The sequence below is a fragment of the Sus scrofa genome, chromosome 4 (genome assembly GCF_000003025.6).
Source record: "Sus scrofa isolate TJ Tabasco breed Duroc chromosome 4, Sscrofa11.1, whole genome shotgun sequence".
NCBI lineage: Eukaryota > Metazoa > Chordata > Mammalia > Artiodactyla > Suidae > Sus > Sus scrofa.
Window position 1 is genome coordinate 45,534,652 of NC_010446.5, and position 20,587 is coordinate 45,555,238.

The 20,587-nt window shown below is 36.1% G+C and overlaps 1 protein-coding gene across 7 annotated transcripts in view; it reads right to left on the reverse strand.

The window, feature by feature from the left end:
* The window catches only part of SLC26A7 (solute carrier family 26 member 7), a 226,706-nt gene that overhangs the window by 123,857 nt on the left and 82,262 nt on the right, over window positions 1-20,587 (reverse strand). For all 7 annotated transcript variants that reach the window (XM_021089127.1, XM_021089128.1, XM_021089125.1 and 4 more), the window contains exon 5: window positions 7,054-7,218. In XM_021089127.1, coding sequence (XP_020944786.1) covers window positions 7,054-7,218 — 165 coding nt within the window. The remainder of the gene's footprint in view (window positions 1-7,053; window positions 7,219-20,587) is intronic.

Below are 20,587 nucleotides of genomic sequence, written 5' to 3' on the forward strand. Positions count from 1 at the left end.
TCCAAATTAAACCCTCCACATTTTCTATCCCCTGTATCACTGATTGATTCCAGCTGCAGATGAACATTCCTTTTTTCTCCCCTTCAATTTATTCTGTCCATTTTTTAGGGTGTATTGAATGTCCCTACAATTCACAATAGAAATGTCAAAATAAATGCGGAGAAAATGTGGGCTTTCATAAACCACTAAAGCATGTTCTTGATTCAGAAATCTCAGAGGACCTATGCCTTCAGAGTGGATATGTTCTCCACATAGAAACCTTATTTGCACTTATTTAATTGTGATCTCATTCTCTATAAAAGAAAATGTTTCATTGGCTCTGACTTCCTTCTGACGTTTCTATCCCATTTTATTAACATTCTTGGTTCCTACTTCATAGCCTTCAGGGCTGTCCAAACTAGAAAAGTGCTGTGCTGGTACTTTAGGGATGTGAGTGGTAATGAAATTTCTTTAGAGTTCTGAAACTCAATTTTAAAGAAGGAAAGAAAAACTTCTGCAAAAGGTAGTTGAATATATTGCCAAACTTGCCTTGTGCTCTTGGGTTTAATGTATATCACTAGACATAATTATTTAGAAGAGTACTCATATAAAGCCATGCCAGTGAAAATAGCTTTGCCAAATTTATCATAGGCTGCTACAGGCTGAGACACTGGCACCATCTCAAAGAAACCCACATGTGCTAATATGAACTAGGAATTTTTGTAAGTTTTATTGTGCCTTTTGAAGAAAACATCCTTTCTAATAAAAAGATACATCATCATTTCTCAATGTTAAATACCCTTTTTTTTGTTTTTTGGTCTTTTTGCCTTTTCTAGGGCTGCTCTCACGGCATATGGAGGTTCCCAGGCTAGAGGTCTAATTGGAGCTGTAGCTGCTGCTGGTCTATGCCAGAGCCACAGCAATGCAGGATATGAGCTGCGTCTGCAACCTACACCACAGCTCATGTCAAGGCCAGATCCTTAATCTACTGAGCAAGGCCAGGGACCGAACCCACAACCTCATGGTTCCTCATCGGATTCATTAACCACTGCACCATGAAGGGAACTCCAAATACCAGTTTTTAATTGTGGAAAAGAATTAGCCTTTTCCCTCTTATCTGTGTGGGGAAGCAACTATCAGTCAAAAATGTCAGTTAGATAAAAGCTTTATTTGGTCTTGACCTGCTATCTTCCTTCTCTCTGGCTGCCCTCTCCAGCAGCTTTTAGGCCTCAAAAATTCTCGTAGTTAGACTTTTTCTCTAAATTTTGGTTTTATCAATCAGAGAATTTGCCATCTAATGAGTATTACAATAAATTTCAAGCTTTTTTTTTTTCTTTTTAAAAAAAATCTCTCAAAAAGGAACCCTTATACACTGTTGGTGGGAATGTAAATTGATGCAGCCATAATGAAAAATAGTATGTAGGTTTCTCAAAAAACTAAAAATATAGCTACCATATGACCCAGCAATTCTAATCCTGGGTATTTATCCAAAAAAAAAAAATGAAAATACTAATTTGAAAAGATACACCTACTTCAATTTCACAGAAGCACAGTTTAAATAGCCAAGATATGAAAGCAACCTACGTGTTCACCAATTTAGGTTGAATGGATAAAAGAAGATGTGATACCGTGGAATACTACTCAGCCATAAAAAATAACAAAAATTTGCCATTTGCAACAACATGGATTGACTTTGAGGATATTGTACTAAGTGAAATAAGTCAGAGAAAGACAAATACTGTATGATACCACTTATATATGGCATCTTAAAAAAAAAGCTAGTTAATATAACAAAATAGAAAAAAATTAATTTAAGAACAAGGGATAAAATGATTTGGAGTTCACTTTGTGGCTCAGCGGGTTAAGGACCCAACTAGTGTCCATGAGGATGAGGTTCCATTCCTGTCCTCACTCAGTGGGTTAAGGATCTGGTGTTGCCTTTAGCTATGGTGTATGTTCCAAACGTGGCTCAGATCCTGTGTGGCTATGACTGTGGCATCACAGGCAAACAGCTGCAGCTCTGATTCAACCCCTAGCCTGGGAACTTCCATATGCAGTAGGTTCAACTCCAAAAAGCAAAAAAATAATTATTTAACTAGTGAGCCAGGGTCCCAAGACAGAAGTGACTTGTAATATTATTGCTTCTGCTTATTTTTAAATTTATTTCAGAACTGTTTATAATTTATTAAATGAGTTGTATAACTGCTGGGAGGAGCAACTGAGCTGAATAGATGGACATATTTTAAAATAATCTAAAAAACATAGCATTTCTTTATTTCTGGTGACTAATCCTTACATTTATTTTTTAAAGTTTTATAAATTTTGGAATCATCTTTATTTATACTTTGTAAAACATATTTATACTTATTTATACATCTTTATTTATACTTTGTAAAAAGAGATATAACTTTGTTTTATTATTTAGATTTAATTGATTAAGTCCTCTAGAGAGGAAAAGCATTAGTATGTATTACTTACACAGTACTTGTTTAAAAACTCTTTAATTTGTTATATCCAACTATTCATTAGTAGTACAAAGATGATCACTTCTATTAAATGAACACTTATTATGTTCTAGGCATTTCATTTGGGGAAAGAATCCCAATACATATTTTTTATTTATAATGATTTTTATTTTTTCCATTAAAGCTGGTTTACAGTGTTCTGTCAATTTTCTACTTTACAGTAAGGTGACCCAGTTACACATACATGTATACATTCTTTTTTCTCAGTTATCATATTATTATAACCACTTTATAGAGCAGGTCACATAAAGATATTTGATTATTTAGTCTGAATTTGGGCATCTCTGATTCTAAAGTTCCTTTCTCTGTTGCCTCTTTCTAGGGAAAAAAAGAAGACAGAAAAATTGTCTACCTGATTGCATGGGCTATAATAAAATCACTAGAGCTAAAATTTCACTGAGAAAAAAACTAATATTTACCCAATATATAACAGAAGAAGAATGTGCACAGAATATTCTGTGATAATATATATGGGAAAAGAATCTGAAAAAGAATGGATGTGTGTACACATATAACTGAATCACTTGTATAGCAGAAATTATCACAACACTTTAAATTAATAATAAAACTTTTTTAAAAAGAATGTGCAATACTTTGAATGCATTATGAAATATCCATAATTTTAAAAGAAATTTTTATTCAAAGTATATGAATTTAGAGACAAAATTTGAAGAACAAAGGGAAAAGTAAAACATTATATGTAAAGGAATTTAGGAAGACTAAATAAAAAGATGTATTAGACCTAATTCTATTCACTTTTTTTTTTAGAAATATAGGGAAGGTCAGGCATGATAGTATTCCAGCAGCTCCCTTTGCATATGAAGATCCCAGAAATGCTGGGGAAGACACTCAAAAGACCAGCAGAAAGCTTTAGTAGAGTTTAAAACTTCTAGGAGAACACCTCACACGAGGAAACTGGTTAATGGTTTTCAGCAAGAAGAGGAAGGGTGGCCTAAACACCTGTGCCTACTGGAGTTGGTAGCATGTGCTCTGCATTTCAGATGTAGAAAAGAGAGAAGTCTTTTTACCACTCAAAAAGTACGAAGAAAGACAAATATCACATGATAGTGGATATTAGTCTTTGGAATCTTATAAAATGACACAAATGAACTTATTTACAAACATAGAAAACAAACTTGTGGTTACCAAAGAGGGAAGGGAGCTGCCTTTACTTTGTCTTGTTCTGTCTCTATGCTGCCTTCAGCTCTCCTCTTTCACTTCCCACATAAATGACCCAGGGGAAAGTTCAGATTTACACTATCATCATCAGATTCTTTTTCAGCCTAGCTATACCAAAACACACCTTGCAAATGCCCCAGTGTAACCTATGCATGATGCAAAATTATTTCTTAATCTAATGCTCAGATTGCAATTTTTGACTTTGCAATATCAGCATTAATTTTGAAACCTTGGCAAAGAACCAACACACCATTCCAATCCAGGAACCAAACAGTACAGGGCTTTGTGATGTTGAAAAGCAAGGCGAGGTGTTCCTGTTGTTGCTCAGTAGTGATGAATCTGAGTGGTATCCATGGAGATACAAGTTCATCTCTGGCCTTGCTCGGTGGGTTGGGGATTCATCGCTGCAATGATGATGTGTGTGTTGCAGATCTGGCATTGCTATGGCTGTGGCATGGGCCAGGAGCAGTAGCTCCAATTCGACTCCTAGCATGGGAATTTCCATGTGCCATAGGTGCAGCCCTAAAAAGCAAAAAAAAGAAAAAAAGAAAAGTAAGGACAACTTTTCTTTGTTTTCCATCTCTATAAAGCACAGCAACTTCTACCCAGTAATGTGAATTCAGTCAACCATCTAAAAATATTTCTAAATCTGATTCCACTTCAGTATGAAAACTTACAAAAGATCCCTCCCCCAAAAAACAGTGTCCGACCTACAAGGCAAAGAAAAAGTAGCTTGCAATTTATCTTCCAGGAAAACAAAATTAAAAAAAATCATACACAAAGCACTTCTATGTAGCTTCTTATGCATATTGACATCAGAGAAACAGGCTGAAAGACCAAATGTCATTCCCATATCAGATAACCCAGCTTTTTTTTTTTTTAACACAACTAGTGAAAGAAAGAATGATTATTTGCGTAACATGAATGTGACTGAAGTGGCTGATTTGTAAACTGCACGCATTTCTTTACACTGCACTTGTACAGACAAGCATGTTGTTCCCAGCCACAGAGGTCAAGACAGAATCCAGTACTGATCTGGTTCCATTGGTGCACACCTGGCATCACGAAAAGTCTTAACTCAGCCAGTCACCTGATAATTTACAGCTACTTTGGTCAGCTTTTGTTTTATCTGGAGCTTGGAATTAAGTTGCTTCCATTTCCAGTAGCTGAAGTGTTCTTGTTTTAGTTTAAGCTTTCTCATGATGAATCAATAGCTGGGTATGATATTACTTAAATAACAAAAATTCAGAACCAACTTCCAGCTCCATGTTGCCTATTACTATTGTTATTAACTCCTTAACCAACTAATCAGATAAACCCACATTTAAACAGATGAGTTATATTATTTTTATATATCAAAATGGCAAATTTTTAAAATGGTAATAGAATTGACAATGATAAGAATAAATTATTTGATACTTTTCTGACAAAAATATTACTCACTTTTGATCTAGTGATTCCATAACTAAGAATTTATCTTTTTAAATTTTTTATTATAGTTGATTTACAATGTCCTGTCAAATTCTTCTGTACAGCAAAGTGACCTTTTTTCTCTTTTTCTCACATTACTCTCCATCATGTTCCATCACAAGTGATTAAATATAGTTCCCTGTACTATACGGCAGGATCTCATTGCTTATCCACTCCGAATGCAATGGTTTTGCATTTACTAACGCCAAACTCCTAGTCCATCCCACTCCCTTCTGAAGGGAACCACAAGTCTGTTCTCCATGCCCATGAGTTTGTCTCTTTTCTATAGATCGGTTCATTTGTGCCATATATTAGATTCCACATATAAGTGATATCATATAGGCCAGTATCTTTGTTGTGAGCCACTCGGGAAGTCCAAAATATAAGCCAATATCTTTGATGAATATAGATGCAAAAATTGTCAACAAAATTTTAGCCAACTTAAGCCAACAACGTATAAAAAATATCATACATCACAACTAAGTGAGATTCATCCTAGGTTCACAGGGATGGTTCAACATACACAAATCAACTGTCATACACTACATTAACAAAATAAAAGTCAAAAACCACATGATCATCTCAATAGATACAGGAATTTATTTTAGTGAAGTCATCAGGGATGCAAACAACAACATACAAATAAAACTTCATCGAGGTGAAACACCATTAATCACCTCAATAACAGGAATTAGATGAATAAGTTATTGAACTTCCAAAGCTTGAGCTACTATTCAGCCATTTCTTAAGAGTAAGAAAATTAAGAATAGGAATACTCTCATTATAAAACCTTAATGTTATTTAATATATAGCATTACACTGTAGGAGACCAGCATATGCCACTCCAAAGTATGTCTCTTTGGTATAAAAATTATTCTTAGCTTATTATTTTGAGAAACAGCAGACACAGGGAAGCTCTGAAAACAGTATTAATTATCCTTTTGTAAGGGAAATTTATTTTTATAAAGGAAATCTCTTTTTGCAAGGGTGTCTTCCTCTCACCACCAGGAAGAAAAAGATGACTGTAAATCACAATGGAGATTGTCACCCACCCATGTTTACTATACTTTTCATGATCACATTCTCATAACTTGCTTCCCCCACACTTTTATATCTTTATTTTAACTGAAGATGGTATTTAAGTTCAATATCTAGCCACTTCTTTTGAGTTACTTATCCCTGAGTTTCTTCCATGTGTATATGAAATATACATGCTAATAGATTTGGGGTTGTTTTTCTCTTATTAATTTGTCTTTTGCTACAGGGCTCCCAACTCCTCAAGGGTAGAAGGAAAAGTAAACTTTCCTCCTCTATAAATCAAATTAAATAAAATGAAGTTTGGTTGCCCTCAACTTCATTAACAAAACATTATTTTCTTATTTAGTGCCAATAGGATGTGACTTCTTGAGCAGTAACAGGTTTTGGATCAGCTCCAGAAAGAGATCAAGGATGTTATGGATAATACATTGAAACCAGACAGATGTTCCATTCTCAGGTTCAAGTGACTTTTAATAACCGATTGTCTGCTGTTGGGTCTCCAGGTTCCAATTTTGACCAGACCTCTGATTTCATCTATTACAGAGTTCACAATACTGGAAGAATGTGGTAGGGTGTATTGCTAAACTGGGCCACATAAGTGGTCAAAAAATTCAAGTTATTTGTTTCTAACTATGTCCCTAAATTACATTTAATTATTTCTTAAAAAGAATTACTTCCCAAATTAGTAGGTTTCGCTCAATAAACTAGTTTCTTGCACTCAATAACATTTAAAAATCCTAAAAGATTTTATTTAAGCCCAAGTTGCTTTAATATAGAAAAATCTCAGGATTACAATTAATTAAATTGTACTTTGTGAAACATACATGCACAAGATATATGAGCAAAGACATGGAAGACTCACGTAAAAGAATCCAAGTGGTCCAGATATATATGGCATTTTTATTCCCAAGAGATATTTGACTTGTGAAGTCACAACGTGGGTGGCAGCCCCAGTTGTCATTGCACTGATCACAGGCTCAGTAAGCAGGAACGTGGCACTGCCCAGTTGTAGCACAAACATGGCCACCTAAGAAGACAAAGGATGATGTAATTTCCCAATATTTCTAGAGGGGTTAATATTTGACACAATTTCATTTTCACTGCACAGACAGAGGGAACTGATATGAAATGTGCTTCTTAAATTGTATATATTTAATAGCTAGAGTTTTCTTGAGAACATTACTAGGTTCTACAACTTTCCAAATGTTTTTGGGCACAATTATAAGTTCTCCAATTAAAGTCAAAAAATTTTTTTCTGAATATTGACTTTTCTTTTTTTTCTCTTTTCTTAATCATACATGTTACAAAAAAAGGAAATATATTCAAATCAGTTAATATATGGGACTCTGTGGGAGAAAATCAAATTTACATTATCATATCTATATCTTCTAAAATCCAAAAGACATGATTCAGTAATTTACAGCCAGTAAGCTTAAAACCACAAAAGTGTTGAGGAGAAAAAGCCATTTCTTAAGTTTTCTAAGGTTCTGTGCAATGGAAACACCCTGTTTTGGCTAGATATTCTGTCAAAAACTGTGAAGGGCCAATATTAAGAAGACATCAGGTTGGATGTGTATATGGAGAAGAGAAAAAGGGAGATAGTTTACAGGGATATGTCTTAAGAAACCCTGGAATCAGTAGGAAAGTCATTTTATTTAAATATTTCCTTTCTGCTCCTAACATCATGTTGCACTGGAAAACTATTCCATGGCCAGACAAAATCATCTCATCTAAATAGAAGCTGTGCATTGAGCTCTGCTGGGCAAAAGATGACATCAAAAATCAAATGTCCTTTCTCAGTTAATACTGCAATGATTATTTCTGAGAGAAAAATTTGAGGAAATGGCAACTCTCTGACTAAATACAACTATATAAACTCAGTCACAGAAATTAACATAGAAATTTTGAAAGTAATATTAAATTACATTCACAAGTATCCACACTGGAAAAGGAACACAAAGTGGGGCATGCTGATATATCTTCTCAATGTGTTAATTATAATATTTAGGCCAGTTCTTAAAATTCTTGTTGAAAAGTAAGATTAATTATTAAAGAAATCAAAGGAAAGAATAGCAATGAGATATCCTTTGATCAAGAGGTCACAGTGATTAAAACAGGAAATATGAAGTGCTAAGTACCACCAGAGTATAACACTGCAAAACATTTCCATCATATCACAATGCCCCTTGGCCAAAAGCAATAATACTCCAAATTAATATTAGCGCTGAGTTTCCTAGGCTTAAATCTGAATACTTAAGTTCTGATCCTGGTGACATAGGTGTAAGTGGAACACAATGACTTGGCAACACTTGATTCACAGTCTGTTGAATTTTCATCCTGAAAACACAATCGTTAAGAAAAAACCTTGAATCTATGTTTCTGAAGCATCTGTCTACTAGTTAGTTCCAATTTGTGACTCTTATAGGCCATGATGATGAAATTAGCATATTATTGGGGTAAGATGAACATGAGCATAGAAGGAGGTCTAAGGTGGCAGAGTAGCAGGATGTAAGTCTCATCTACTCTCACAAATACATTGAAAATACAACAATATGTGGAACAAATCACACAGAAAAATTGCCCAAAAACTGACAAAAAACCTCAAGATAATGATAGAAAAAGAAAAACATTCCAAACCAGATAGGACATAAGAAAGAAGAAAGAAGAACAAGAGAAAAAGGAGTGAAAGGGACCTGCTCTCCCAAGAGGGAGCTGGAAAGGGGAACAGCTCCTGCATCTCAGGAAGTTCCCCCACCAGCCATGATATCATCCAAAAATGGAGGCAGAGCATCTGAAGCAGTTAAAAAGGAGACCGTCCTCCATAAACAGTCAGTGTGACAGGCAACTATAGGCAGGTGCCAGCAGGTGTTAGGAACTAAAGCTTTGACCTTAGAGATAAGACCAAAAGAGGGAACTGGGGCCCGCTACGTGGGGGAAAAAGCAAGGTTAGCCATGCAGAAACAGCCTGGAGGGACTAGAGTATAGGATGATCACAATGGAGAGCATCTAAGAGGAGGCATCCCAGTTGGGCTTAGAGACCAGATGTCATTGTTTGGAGGTGCTGGAAGGAAGGGGCAGGATCCACCACTACAGCCTTGTTCCCTATGCCCACTTTCTCAAGCTTCAGGACACTTCCTGCCTCAGCTCAGGAACCACTTGGCCTTAGCAGCTGCCTAGCAATGCCTGGGAAGTAGCCGGACCCTTAAGGCTACAAACTTCTTGGAGCAGGTGAAATAACTGCCTGGAGGAGCAAAACAAGTTCCAGGTTCCTGCCAGCAGGGTGCCCAAGCTAGTGGAGCCCAACCTGTTCCAAAAGAGCTGCCAGCAGTGGTGGTGCACATTCCCCCCCAACTCCCAGAGATCAGGGAAAACACAGGTGTTTTGGCACCATCTGGAGAATCTGCAGAGGCTCTGACCAGCAGGGCATGCTCCATAAAAGCTGCTGGCAGCGGTGCCCACTTCCTGCAAAAGCAGTGACCTACTTGAGCAGGGAAAACACAGGTGTCTCAGCTCCACCCAGAGAGCGTGCCCATTCCTGTGAGAGGGACACCAGTGCCTGCTCCCTACCAATCCAGGAAAACAGAGGTGCCTTGGATCTAGCCAGAGAATCTACAGTGGTTCATGCCAGCAGAGGAGCACCATAAAAACTGCTGGGGGCAGCACCCACTTCCTGCAAAAGCAGTGACCTACCTGAGCAGAGAAAACACAGGCAAATACTGGCATCTCAGCTCTGCCCAGAGAATCTGCAAAGGCTCGTGCCAGCACAAGAGCACCCATTCCCATAAGAGGGCTGTAGACACCCACTCTCCGTCAATGAAGGTAAACACAGGTGCCTTGACTCTGCCCAGAGAATCTGCAGAAGCTCATGACAGCAAAGCAGTGCCCAGAAAACTTCTGGTGGTAGTGCCCATTCCCACGAGAGGGCTGCGAGTGCCTGCTCTCTGACCAAGCTATAGGCTGCCTAACTAGCAAATAGCATAAGATACAGTACCCCTGCCAGTGGCCCTGTAAAGGCTCATGTCAGTGGCACTCTTCCCACACCAGGAGAGCCAGGGGAAGCCCATTAACCCACATTCCAATCTGCAGGGCTACGGAGAGCACTGCTACCAGCAGCAAGGCAGGGGGATGGACTGCCAGAAACACACATCCTGCAGTTACAGAGCGAGCCCATGTGCCCCTGAAGATTTAGAGAGAGATCTCTAGAGTGGCCAAGCAAGGAGAGTGCTGGCAGAAGAGCAGCACCTGCTCCTAAATCTACAGTGAGCAGTCCCTAGAGCCAATCCAGCAAAAAGGTATACATGAACCACTACCACCCCCGAGAACTCCAGGACTGGGCACCTGCTTCAACATCTACATCTGTCAGGGGGATGATAAACAGAAACAACCAATAAGCAGCTTTCAGACAAGGGAGCAAGACAAAAACACACAAAACCACTAAATGATGATAAGATAGGCAATTTACCTGAAAATTCAGAGTAATGATAGTAAAGATGATCCAAGATCTTAAAAAAGAATGGAGACAAATATTGAAAATTAAAAAATATGTTTAACAAAGAGATAGAGGATTTAAAGAGCAAAATAAATAGTGCAATAGCTGAAACGAAAAATAATCTAGATGGACCAATAGCAGGTTAACAGAGGCAGAACGAATAAGTGAGGTGGAAGACAGAGTAGTATAAATCACTGCTTCAGAAAAGAATAAAGAAAAGAAATGAAAAAAAAACAGAGGATGGATTCAGAGACTTCTGGAACAACATTAAATGTACCAAAATTCGCATAATAGGGGTTCCAGAAGGAGAAGAGAGAGATAAAGGACCAAAGAAAATATTTGAAGAGATTATAACTGAAAATATGGAAAAGGAAACACTCAAGTGAAAAAAGCACAGAGAATTTCATACAAAATAAACCCAAGAATAAATACAGCAAGACACATACTAATCAGACTGACAAAAATTAAGTTCAAAGAAAAAATATTAGAGCCACAAGGGAGAAGCAACGAATCACATATAAGGGAATTCCCATAATGATAACAGCTGATTTTTCACTAGAAACTCTACAAGCCAGAAGGGAGTGGCAAAATGTATTTGAGGTTATGAAGAGGAGGAGCCTAGAGCCAAGAATACTCTACCCAGCCAAGTTCTCATTCAGATTTGATGGAGAGATCAGAAGCTTCACAGACAAGCAAAAGCTAAGTATTCAGAACTCCCAAATCAGTTCTACATCAACTACTAAAGGAACTTCTCTAAGCAAAGAAGGAAAAGCCACAATTGGAAACAAGAATATTAAAAATGAAGAAGCCCACTGGAAAAAGGAAAGATAATTTAAAAGCAGGAAATTACCCACTGATAAATATGATATTGAAACTAGCAAGTAAGAGAAGAGGAAAGAACAAATGCAGAACATTGAAAATGCATTTGAAATTAAGGAGATCACCAAGACAAAACAATTCTGCACTTAGATAGATGGATATATCAAAATAGAAGGGCACCCGCTAATCAAATAACTATAATGGTCACACACATAAAAAAGAAAAAGCAAGCTAAACATAACATGGTCAGCAAATCGCAAGGGAAAAAAAAAAGAGGAAGGGAAGAAACAAATACCCAAAATAGAAACCCCCCCAAAATTAAATAAATAACAATAAATACATATGAATCCATAATTACATTGAATTAAATGGATTAAATGCTCCAACTAAAAGAAAAATACTAGCTAAATGGATTCAAAACCAAGACCCATATAATGCTGTCTACAGGAGACCCACTTCAGATCTAAGGACACATATAGACTTAAAATGAGGGGATGGAATAAAATATTACATGGAAATGGAAATTGTAGGCAAGTTGGAGTAGCAATACTCATATCAGACAAAATAGGTTTTAAAATAAAGAAGACAAGAGACAAAGAAGGACATTACATAATGATCAAAGTATCAATACAAGAAGAAATAACAATTTTAAAAATATATGCACCCAACATAGGAGCAACACAATAAATAAGGCATGAAAGGGTAAATTAACAGTAACACAATAATAGGGGGGAATTTAACACCCTACTTACAGCAATGGACAGATCATCCAAACAGAAAATCAGCAAGGAAACACAAGCCTTAAAAGATAACACTAGACCAAATACACTTGACTGATATCTATAGAACTTTTCACCCCAAAGCAGCAGAATATTCTTCCTTCCGAAGTGCACACAGAGAATTCTCCAGGTTAGATCACATCCTGGGACAGAGATCAAGCCTTGATAAATTTTTAAAAATTGAAATTATTTCAAGCATTTTCTCTGATCATAATGATATGACTAGAAATAAACTACAAGAAAAAAAAGCAAAAAACACAAACTCTTGGAAGTTAAAACAATATGCTACCAAACAACAAAAGGATAATTGAAGAAATCAAAGAGGAAATTAAAAGACCCCTGCATGTAAGAGAATGAAATTAGAACACTGCCTAACACCATACACAAAAACAAACTCAAAATGGATTCAATACCTAATGCATGACCAGACACCATAAAATTCCTAGAGGAAAATATAGACAGAATGCTCTTTGATCTAAATCACAGCAACATCTTGTTTGACCCACCTCCTAGAATAATGACAATGAAGACAAATAAACCAATGGGACATAATTAACCTTCTGTACAGCAAAGAAAACCATTAAAACAACAAAAATACAACCCAGAGAATGGGAGAAAGTTTTTGCAAATGACTCAACTGACAAAATATATAAACAACTCATACAACCCAACAACAAGAAAATGACTCAATTGAAAAATGGCAGAAAATCTAAATAGACATTTCTCCAAAGAAAACATGCAGATGGCCAGCAGGCACATGAAAAAATGCTCAACATCACTAATTATTAGAGAAATGAAAATCAAACTACAATGATGTATCACCTCAAACCAGTTAGAGTTGCCATCATTAACAAGTCAACAAATAACAAATGCTGCAGAGGATGTGGAGAAAGGGGAACCCTCCTCCATTGTTGGTAGGAATGGCACTGGCACAATCCCTATGGAAACAGTACGGAAATACCTCAGAAAACTAAATATAGAAGTACCATATGACTCAGCAATCCCACTCCTGGGCATACATCCAGACAAAAATTTCATTGAAAAAGATACATGCACCTATATGTTCATCGCAGCATTACTCACAATAGCCAAGACATGGAAACAACCTAATGCCCATCAGGAAGATGTGGTATATATAAACAATGGAATAGTACTCAGCCATAAAAAGGGATGAAACCATGCCATTTGCAGCAACATGGATGGAACTAGAGACTTTCATACTGAGTAAAGTAAGTCAGAAAGAGAAAGATACCATATGATATCACATACGTGGAGTCTAAAATATGTCACAAACTATAGATCACAGACATGGTCGACAGACTTTTCTTTGCCAGGGGAGGGGAGGGAGTGGGATGGACTGGGAGTTTGGCATTAGTAGATGAAAACTATGATATTTGGAGTGGATAAGCAATGAAATCCTGCCGTATAACACAAGAAACTATATCCAATAACTTATGATGGCAGATGCTGGAGCATAATGTGATAAAAAAGAATGTGTATGTATGATAGCTGTGTCACTTCTCTGTACAGCAGAAATTAAGAGAACAGTGTAAATCAATCATAATAATTTTTTAAAAAAGATTAACATGAACACCAGAGATGTGGATTTTTTTTCTTTTTCTGACCACACCCGTGGCATATGGAAGTTCTTAGGAGGGATCAAATCCAACTTATGCCACAGCTGCAGCAAAGCCAGATCCTTAAACCAGTGTGCCAGGCTGGGGATTGAACCAGAGCCTCCAGAGAGACAAGTCAGATCATTAACCCTCTGTGCCAAAGTGGGAAGTCCAGAGAAGTGGATTTTCATTTGAGCTAAAGGGATCATACGAGCAGTTCACTCTTTGAAATTGTGAAAATTTTTTGTATATATGGAATTTTATCCATACATTGAATGTTAGAAACTTCTTATCTATGTACCAAGAAATTTTATCTTCATTTATTTTGAGAAGCAAACTCCTTTGTGAGGCCTTGTGTATATCATCACCATTTTACCTTCCGGTTTTTATTTGTTTCCTAATTTCCAGCACCTAATAGAGGGGTTAATGATTTTTCATGCATGAGAAGCAAAGGTCACCTAACCTGAAGTGATTCACCAACGACTGCCAACTAATCAACATCTTCTAGTAGCAGTTTCTTTGTCATTTCCACAACCTGGATATTAGACCCACAACCTGAGTGTTATAGATGGAAGAATACAGGAAAAGTATAAGATATAAAAAGAGTTTATACATTTCAAATGTTGAAAATATATGTTCCTACCATATAATATAAACCATAAAAGATGGGATATCTTCCTTTAAAACTTATCCAAAGCCTCAAGGTATTTATGTAACACTCTACTTGTACATATTTTCTTTTTCTTTTTTGGCCATACCCATGGCATATGGAAGTTCCCTGGTGAGGGATCAAATCTGAGCCCCAGCTGCAACCTGTGCCCTAGCTGCAGCAATGCACTGGGCCAACGATCAAAACTGTACCTCAGCAACAATCCAAGCTGCCACAGAGACAATGTCAGATCCTTAACCTGCTTTGCCACAGAGGTAACTCTTACTTGTACATATTTTTATGCTTAAAAAAAAATCTTCCCAGCAAGGGATAAATCCCAAAAATGGAGAATTCTTGACTGTGAAAGTTCAATAAGCCCCTTAATACTGCATTTCTCAACAACCCATTATGTATGTAAGTGATGATTGCAAACATATAAGATTTAACTAAAGAGAATTACTTTTTTCTAGAAGATGACATTCTCTATAACTCGGATGGCAGACATTTTAAGAAGGACAGACAGGAAGAGGAGGAGGAGGGATTAGACAAGGAGGAGAAAGAGAAGGAAAAATTTAAGGACTTCCCTTTCCCTACCACCCAAACTTCAACAGTTAATTCACATCAAAATTAGGGATCTAGCATACAGAGGCCAAAGTACACATCTTAAAGGCAGCAAGTACCTGGGCAACAGGGTCTCTTTAAGAGGTATCCACAGATGGAACAGTGCTTTCCAAGATTATCCTGGAACTTAAGTATGTAAAATGAGGAACCTTTTAGAATGTTTCAATTTTAAACAAATATTTTAAAAACTTTAAGCCAATGATTTAATAAACAGTCACATCAGCTCCTTTTACTAATCATGTGGATACTGATAATTCTAATCTGGCTAGCCATCTCCCAAAATTTGCTCATGCAACATTTTAGAAGAAAATAAATTTCATGCAATATGTTTCAGTTATTACAGTAATGTCGATGTTCTGGGTTAATGCTGAAAGCCTCTGACACACTCATCAAGGTTCACTAGCATGATACTCTTTGATAATGCTTTTATAAACACCATTTTTCTACATATATTGAATATATCTCAGATTTTACACCATTTTTTGTAAGTGGACTTTAAGTGATGAAAAAAGAAGAGTGCATGGCCAACAACTATACTACCAAGTGGGTGGAATATTGCACACAGCTCAGGATTTATCAGTTTGTCTACAATCTGGCTCTTACATTATACCAAATCACTTGTTTGTTCAATGAATATTTATTTAACACCTACTAGGTGCAAGGCACAATATTGTTGCAGAACACAGAGATAAAGATACACTTCATACTTTAAAAGATCTCAGGAAGAGCAACAAAATGTTGATGTTGAGAGCAGGGAATGTTAACCAGGAGCTTAAAGAACTTGTAAGGTAGGTGTTTCTAAGATGGTAAAGTCTGAGAAGTTGTCTTAGTGGAGCTTAAAACCTAAAAGCCCTTTATTCTCTACTGAGCATAGCATGCAGGCTTGGGGAAGAGAGCTAAATTGCTCATGATAATAGAACAATTGAGCACTGCATATGTATATAGCAGAAAAATCCTCTGTGTGATCAGATTACCTGAGAGAATAAAATGTCGAATGGATAACTACGAAGTTGTTATATGCTGTGGAATTCAGAATATAAAGCCCTTTTCCATATTATTCAGTAATCAAAAGCAATAGTCTATCAAGCCATGCAAAGACATGGGTGAATATTAAATCAATATTGGAAGTAAATGAAGACAGTTTGAAAAAGCTACATACTATATTTTTCCATTTATATGACATTCTAGAAAAAGCAAAACTATAGAGAGTAAGCTGATCAGAAGTTGCCAGGGGCTTGAGAATGGAAGAGTATGTAACAGGTGAAACACAGGGAATTTTTTTTAGGATGGTGAAATTATTGCATATACTACTGTAATGGTGGATACATGACACTAAGCATTTGCCAAAACCCATAGATCTTTACAGCACAAGAGTAAACCTTAATGTCTACAAATTTTTTAAAAATTCATTTGGAGGTCAGGAGACCCCAGGATGAAAGGCAGAATGTGATAAAGAATATAACTGACAGCTACTGCTGTATTTACCTTCTCTATATGTTCTGCCTTTTCCAGAGTGTCATTTAAATGGAAGCATACACTATGTAGATTTTTCAGACTGGCTAAATGTATGGGGGAAAAAAAACTACTGAAAGAAGTGCAAAAAAATGTGTTCATGTGAATTAGTAAATGATGTAAAACAAAAACCAGTGAATGTTCATGTGAATGAGTAAAGTATGTAAAACAAAAACCAAAATAAAACACTGTACTTGAGTTGATAAAGTTATTCCCATGGGAGTAGAGGTTAATAATTCTGAAACCACTATAAATTGAACCCTGGAATTGAAAAATTAAGTAAATGGATAGTGGATGGTGGGAGTCTGGTTTCTCACCATTGAAAAAGTTACAGACAAACAAGGGGAAAAGGCTAAATGTTCAATATGGGAAGGGATAAGAGTTGGAAACATCTGTAGGAAACCATTTTCAGTTTAATATAAATATGGATCGATGCATATAGAAATATATAGAGAGACATGTTTACATACATTGGTTGATATGCACTCATAATTTCCTTGTTGTGTCTGATGAAACTGGCTTAAAAGCAATAACGTCCCAGTGGCAATGAGTACACCTAGCACCCAGATCTTGACCTGTAATACCATTCTCCAGTAAAAGAAACCAGGTGTTCTAAGAAAAATGACTGATTTTAGGACTAGAGTAGGATATATATGCTATAAACCTGGATAATCTTGTAGTGCCAAAAAGTAAGAAGGTGCTCCAAAGATAAGTAACAAACGAATAAATAAATGGGAGTATGTCACAAAAAACATAGAAGCCAACTATAAAATCTTCCAATACTCAAAGCTAGAACAATATGAAGAACAATATAAAGTAGTACTGAATTATAACACAAAGGCTAAAATAAATATCCTTGAGTCCATACTGATATAAAAGAAAATCATGGACTTGGAGAATAGACCTGTGGTGGCCAAGGGGGATGGGGAGGGAGTGGGATGGATTGGCAGCTTGGGGTTAATAGATGCAAACTATTGCTTTTGGAATGGATTAGCAATGATATCCTGCTGTGTAGCACTGGGAACTATGTCTAGCCACTTATGACGGAGCATGATAATGTGAGAAAAAAGAATGCATACATGTATGTGTAACTGGGTCACCATGCTGTACAGTAGAAAAAAATTGTATTGGGGAAATAACAATTCAAAAAAATAAAAAATAAATAAAATCCAATATTTTTCTTAAAAAATTGATTAAATTTTAAAATGAGGAGTTCCCATTGAGGCTCAGCAGGTTAAGAAACTAACATAATCTCTGTGAGGATAAGGGTTCTATCCTTGGCCTTGCTCAGTGGGTTAAGGATCCATCCAGCACTTCTGCAAGCTGCCACGTAAATCACAGATGCAGCTTGGATCCAGTGTTGCTGTGGCTGTGGCATAGACCACAGCTAAAGCTCTGATTTGACCCCTAGCTTAGGAACTACCATATGCCACAGATGTGGCCATCAAAAGAGAAAAAAATTAACTTCAAAATGAGAGGTTGAAAAATCTCCTATTCAGAAAAATTTCAATAATTTCTGTAGATACTCCCCACTCTGTATCGTAATTCCTCCTTTACACATCCCCTACACCTTAAGAATGAGCTGTGTATATTGAATTCTTTCCAAAGAATACAGTACAGAAAAAGGGGAAAATAGAGTAACTTAGAGAAACCTGACAAACAAACACTAGTACAACTAGGTGATCCAGGTTAATATCAAGATTGGTAAGCTATATTGTTAGTCTATACTCTTAATAAAATATGATAAGAATATCACTCTATCTCCCTCCCCAAAACCCACAACCCCAGTTTAACCATGAGAAAAGTATCAGACAAATCCTAGTTTAGGGATATTCTAGACAATGTTGACCAGTAGTCCTCAAAACTGTCAAGATCATCAAAAACAAGAAAAGCCTCAGACATTTTCATAGTTAAAAGAAGCCTACAGGGAGACAAGACAACCAAATGTAATGTATTATACCATATGGGATCCTGGAACAGAAAAAGAACATTAGGTAAAATTTAAGGAAATCTGAAGGTAACATATGGACTTTACTTAACTGCAATATATCAATTGGATTTATTGTGACTAATATACTGTACAACAGGGGAAACTCATGGTTGGTGGGGTATGTGGCAGCTCTATGTACTATCTTTGCAAGTTTATTGAAAATCTAAAATTATTCTAAAGTAAGTTTTTTAAGAATGAAGTTTCTGTGTTTTATTTTTGTTTTTGTTTTTGTTTTTGTTTTTGTTTTTTGTCTTTTTAGGACCACACCCACAGCATGTGGAGGTTTCCAGGCTAAGGGTTGAATCAGAGATGTACCTGCCAGCCTACGCCAGAGCCAAGCAATGCAGGATCCAAGGCGCATCTGTGACCTACACCACAGCTCATGGCAACACTGGATCCTTAACCCACTGAATGAGGCCAGGGATCAAACCCATGAACTCATGAATCCTACTCAGGATCATTAACCATTGAGCCACGAAGGGAACTCCAAGAAAGAAGTTTAGGAAGGGGTTCTTTGAGTACATTCTAAATTAAGAGATCATTAACTTTTTATATATGAACCTCATGGTGACCACAAAACCAAAACATATACACACTCAATAAAAGAAAGGAATCCAACAGTAACACTAAAAATAGTCATCAAATCACAAGGGAAAAGAACGAAAGAAGAAAGGAACAAAAAAAGCCTACAGTCAGAAAACAATTAGCAAAATGGAAATAAGTAGATAACTATCAACAATTACTTTAAAAGTTAACAGACTGAATGCTCCAGTCAAAACTCTACTCCACATAGAGTGGTTGAACAGATAAAAAACAAAAGACTCTATACAGCAGAAATTGGCACAACATTTTAAATCAACCATACTTTAATAAAAAATTTAAAAAACAAAAGATTCATCTCAGAAATAGACACCCACAAGCTGAAAGTGAGGGGGTAAAAATGAAAATGTAAAGTGAGGTGTCCATATTTACGGGACAAAATATACTTTAAAACAAAGACTATAATGAGAGACAAAGATGGACATTACATAATGATCAAGGAATTAATCCAAGAAGAAGATATAACAATTGCAAATATATAAGTACCTAATGAGAAACACCTAAATATATAAAGCAAATATTAACAGACATAAAGGGAGAGATTAACAGAAACACAATAATAGTGGGAGACTTTAACACCCCCCTTTATCTCAATGGACAGATGATTCAAACAGGAAATTAATAAACATTGGCCTTAAATAACATATTAGACTATATGAATTTAGTAGATGCATATAAAACGTTCCATCCAAAAGTAGAAGAATATACACTCTTTTCAAGTGCACATGGAACATTCTCCAAAATAGATCACATGCTAAGCCACAAAATATATCTTGTTAAATTTAAGATTGAAATCATATCAAATATCTTTTCTGGTCACAATGGTATGAGACATCAACAACAAGAAAAACATGCAAAAATACAAACATGTGGAGGCTAAACAATATGCTACTAAAAAATCAATTAGTCAAAAAATAAATCAAAGAGGTGATTATAAAATACATGGACATAAATTTAAAAGGAAAAACATTGGTTCAAAATCTATGGAATACCACAAAAACAGCTTTTATAAGGTTGTTTATAGAAATAAAAGCCTACCTCAGGAAACAAGGAAAATATCCAAAAGAAAAAAGAAAAAATCTTATCTATACCTAAAGGAACTAGAAAAAGAAAAAACCATGCCCAAAATTAGTAGAAAGGAAAAGAATCATAAAATGTCAAAGCAGAAATAAATGAAACAGGATAAACAAAACAAAAACTTTTAGCCAGACTCACCAAGAAAAAAGAGAAATGGCTTAAATAAAAATAGTGAGAAAAGAGGTGAAGTTACAATCAACACTACAGAAATACGAAAGATTGTAAGAGACTACCATGAACCATA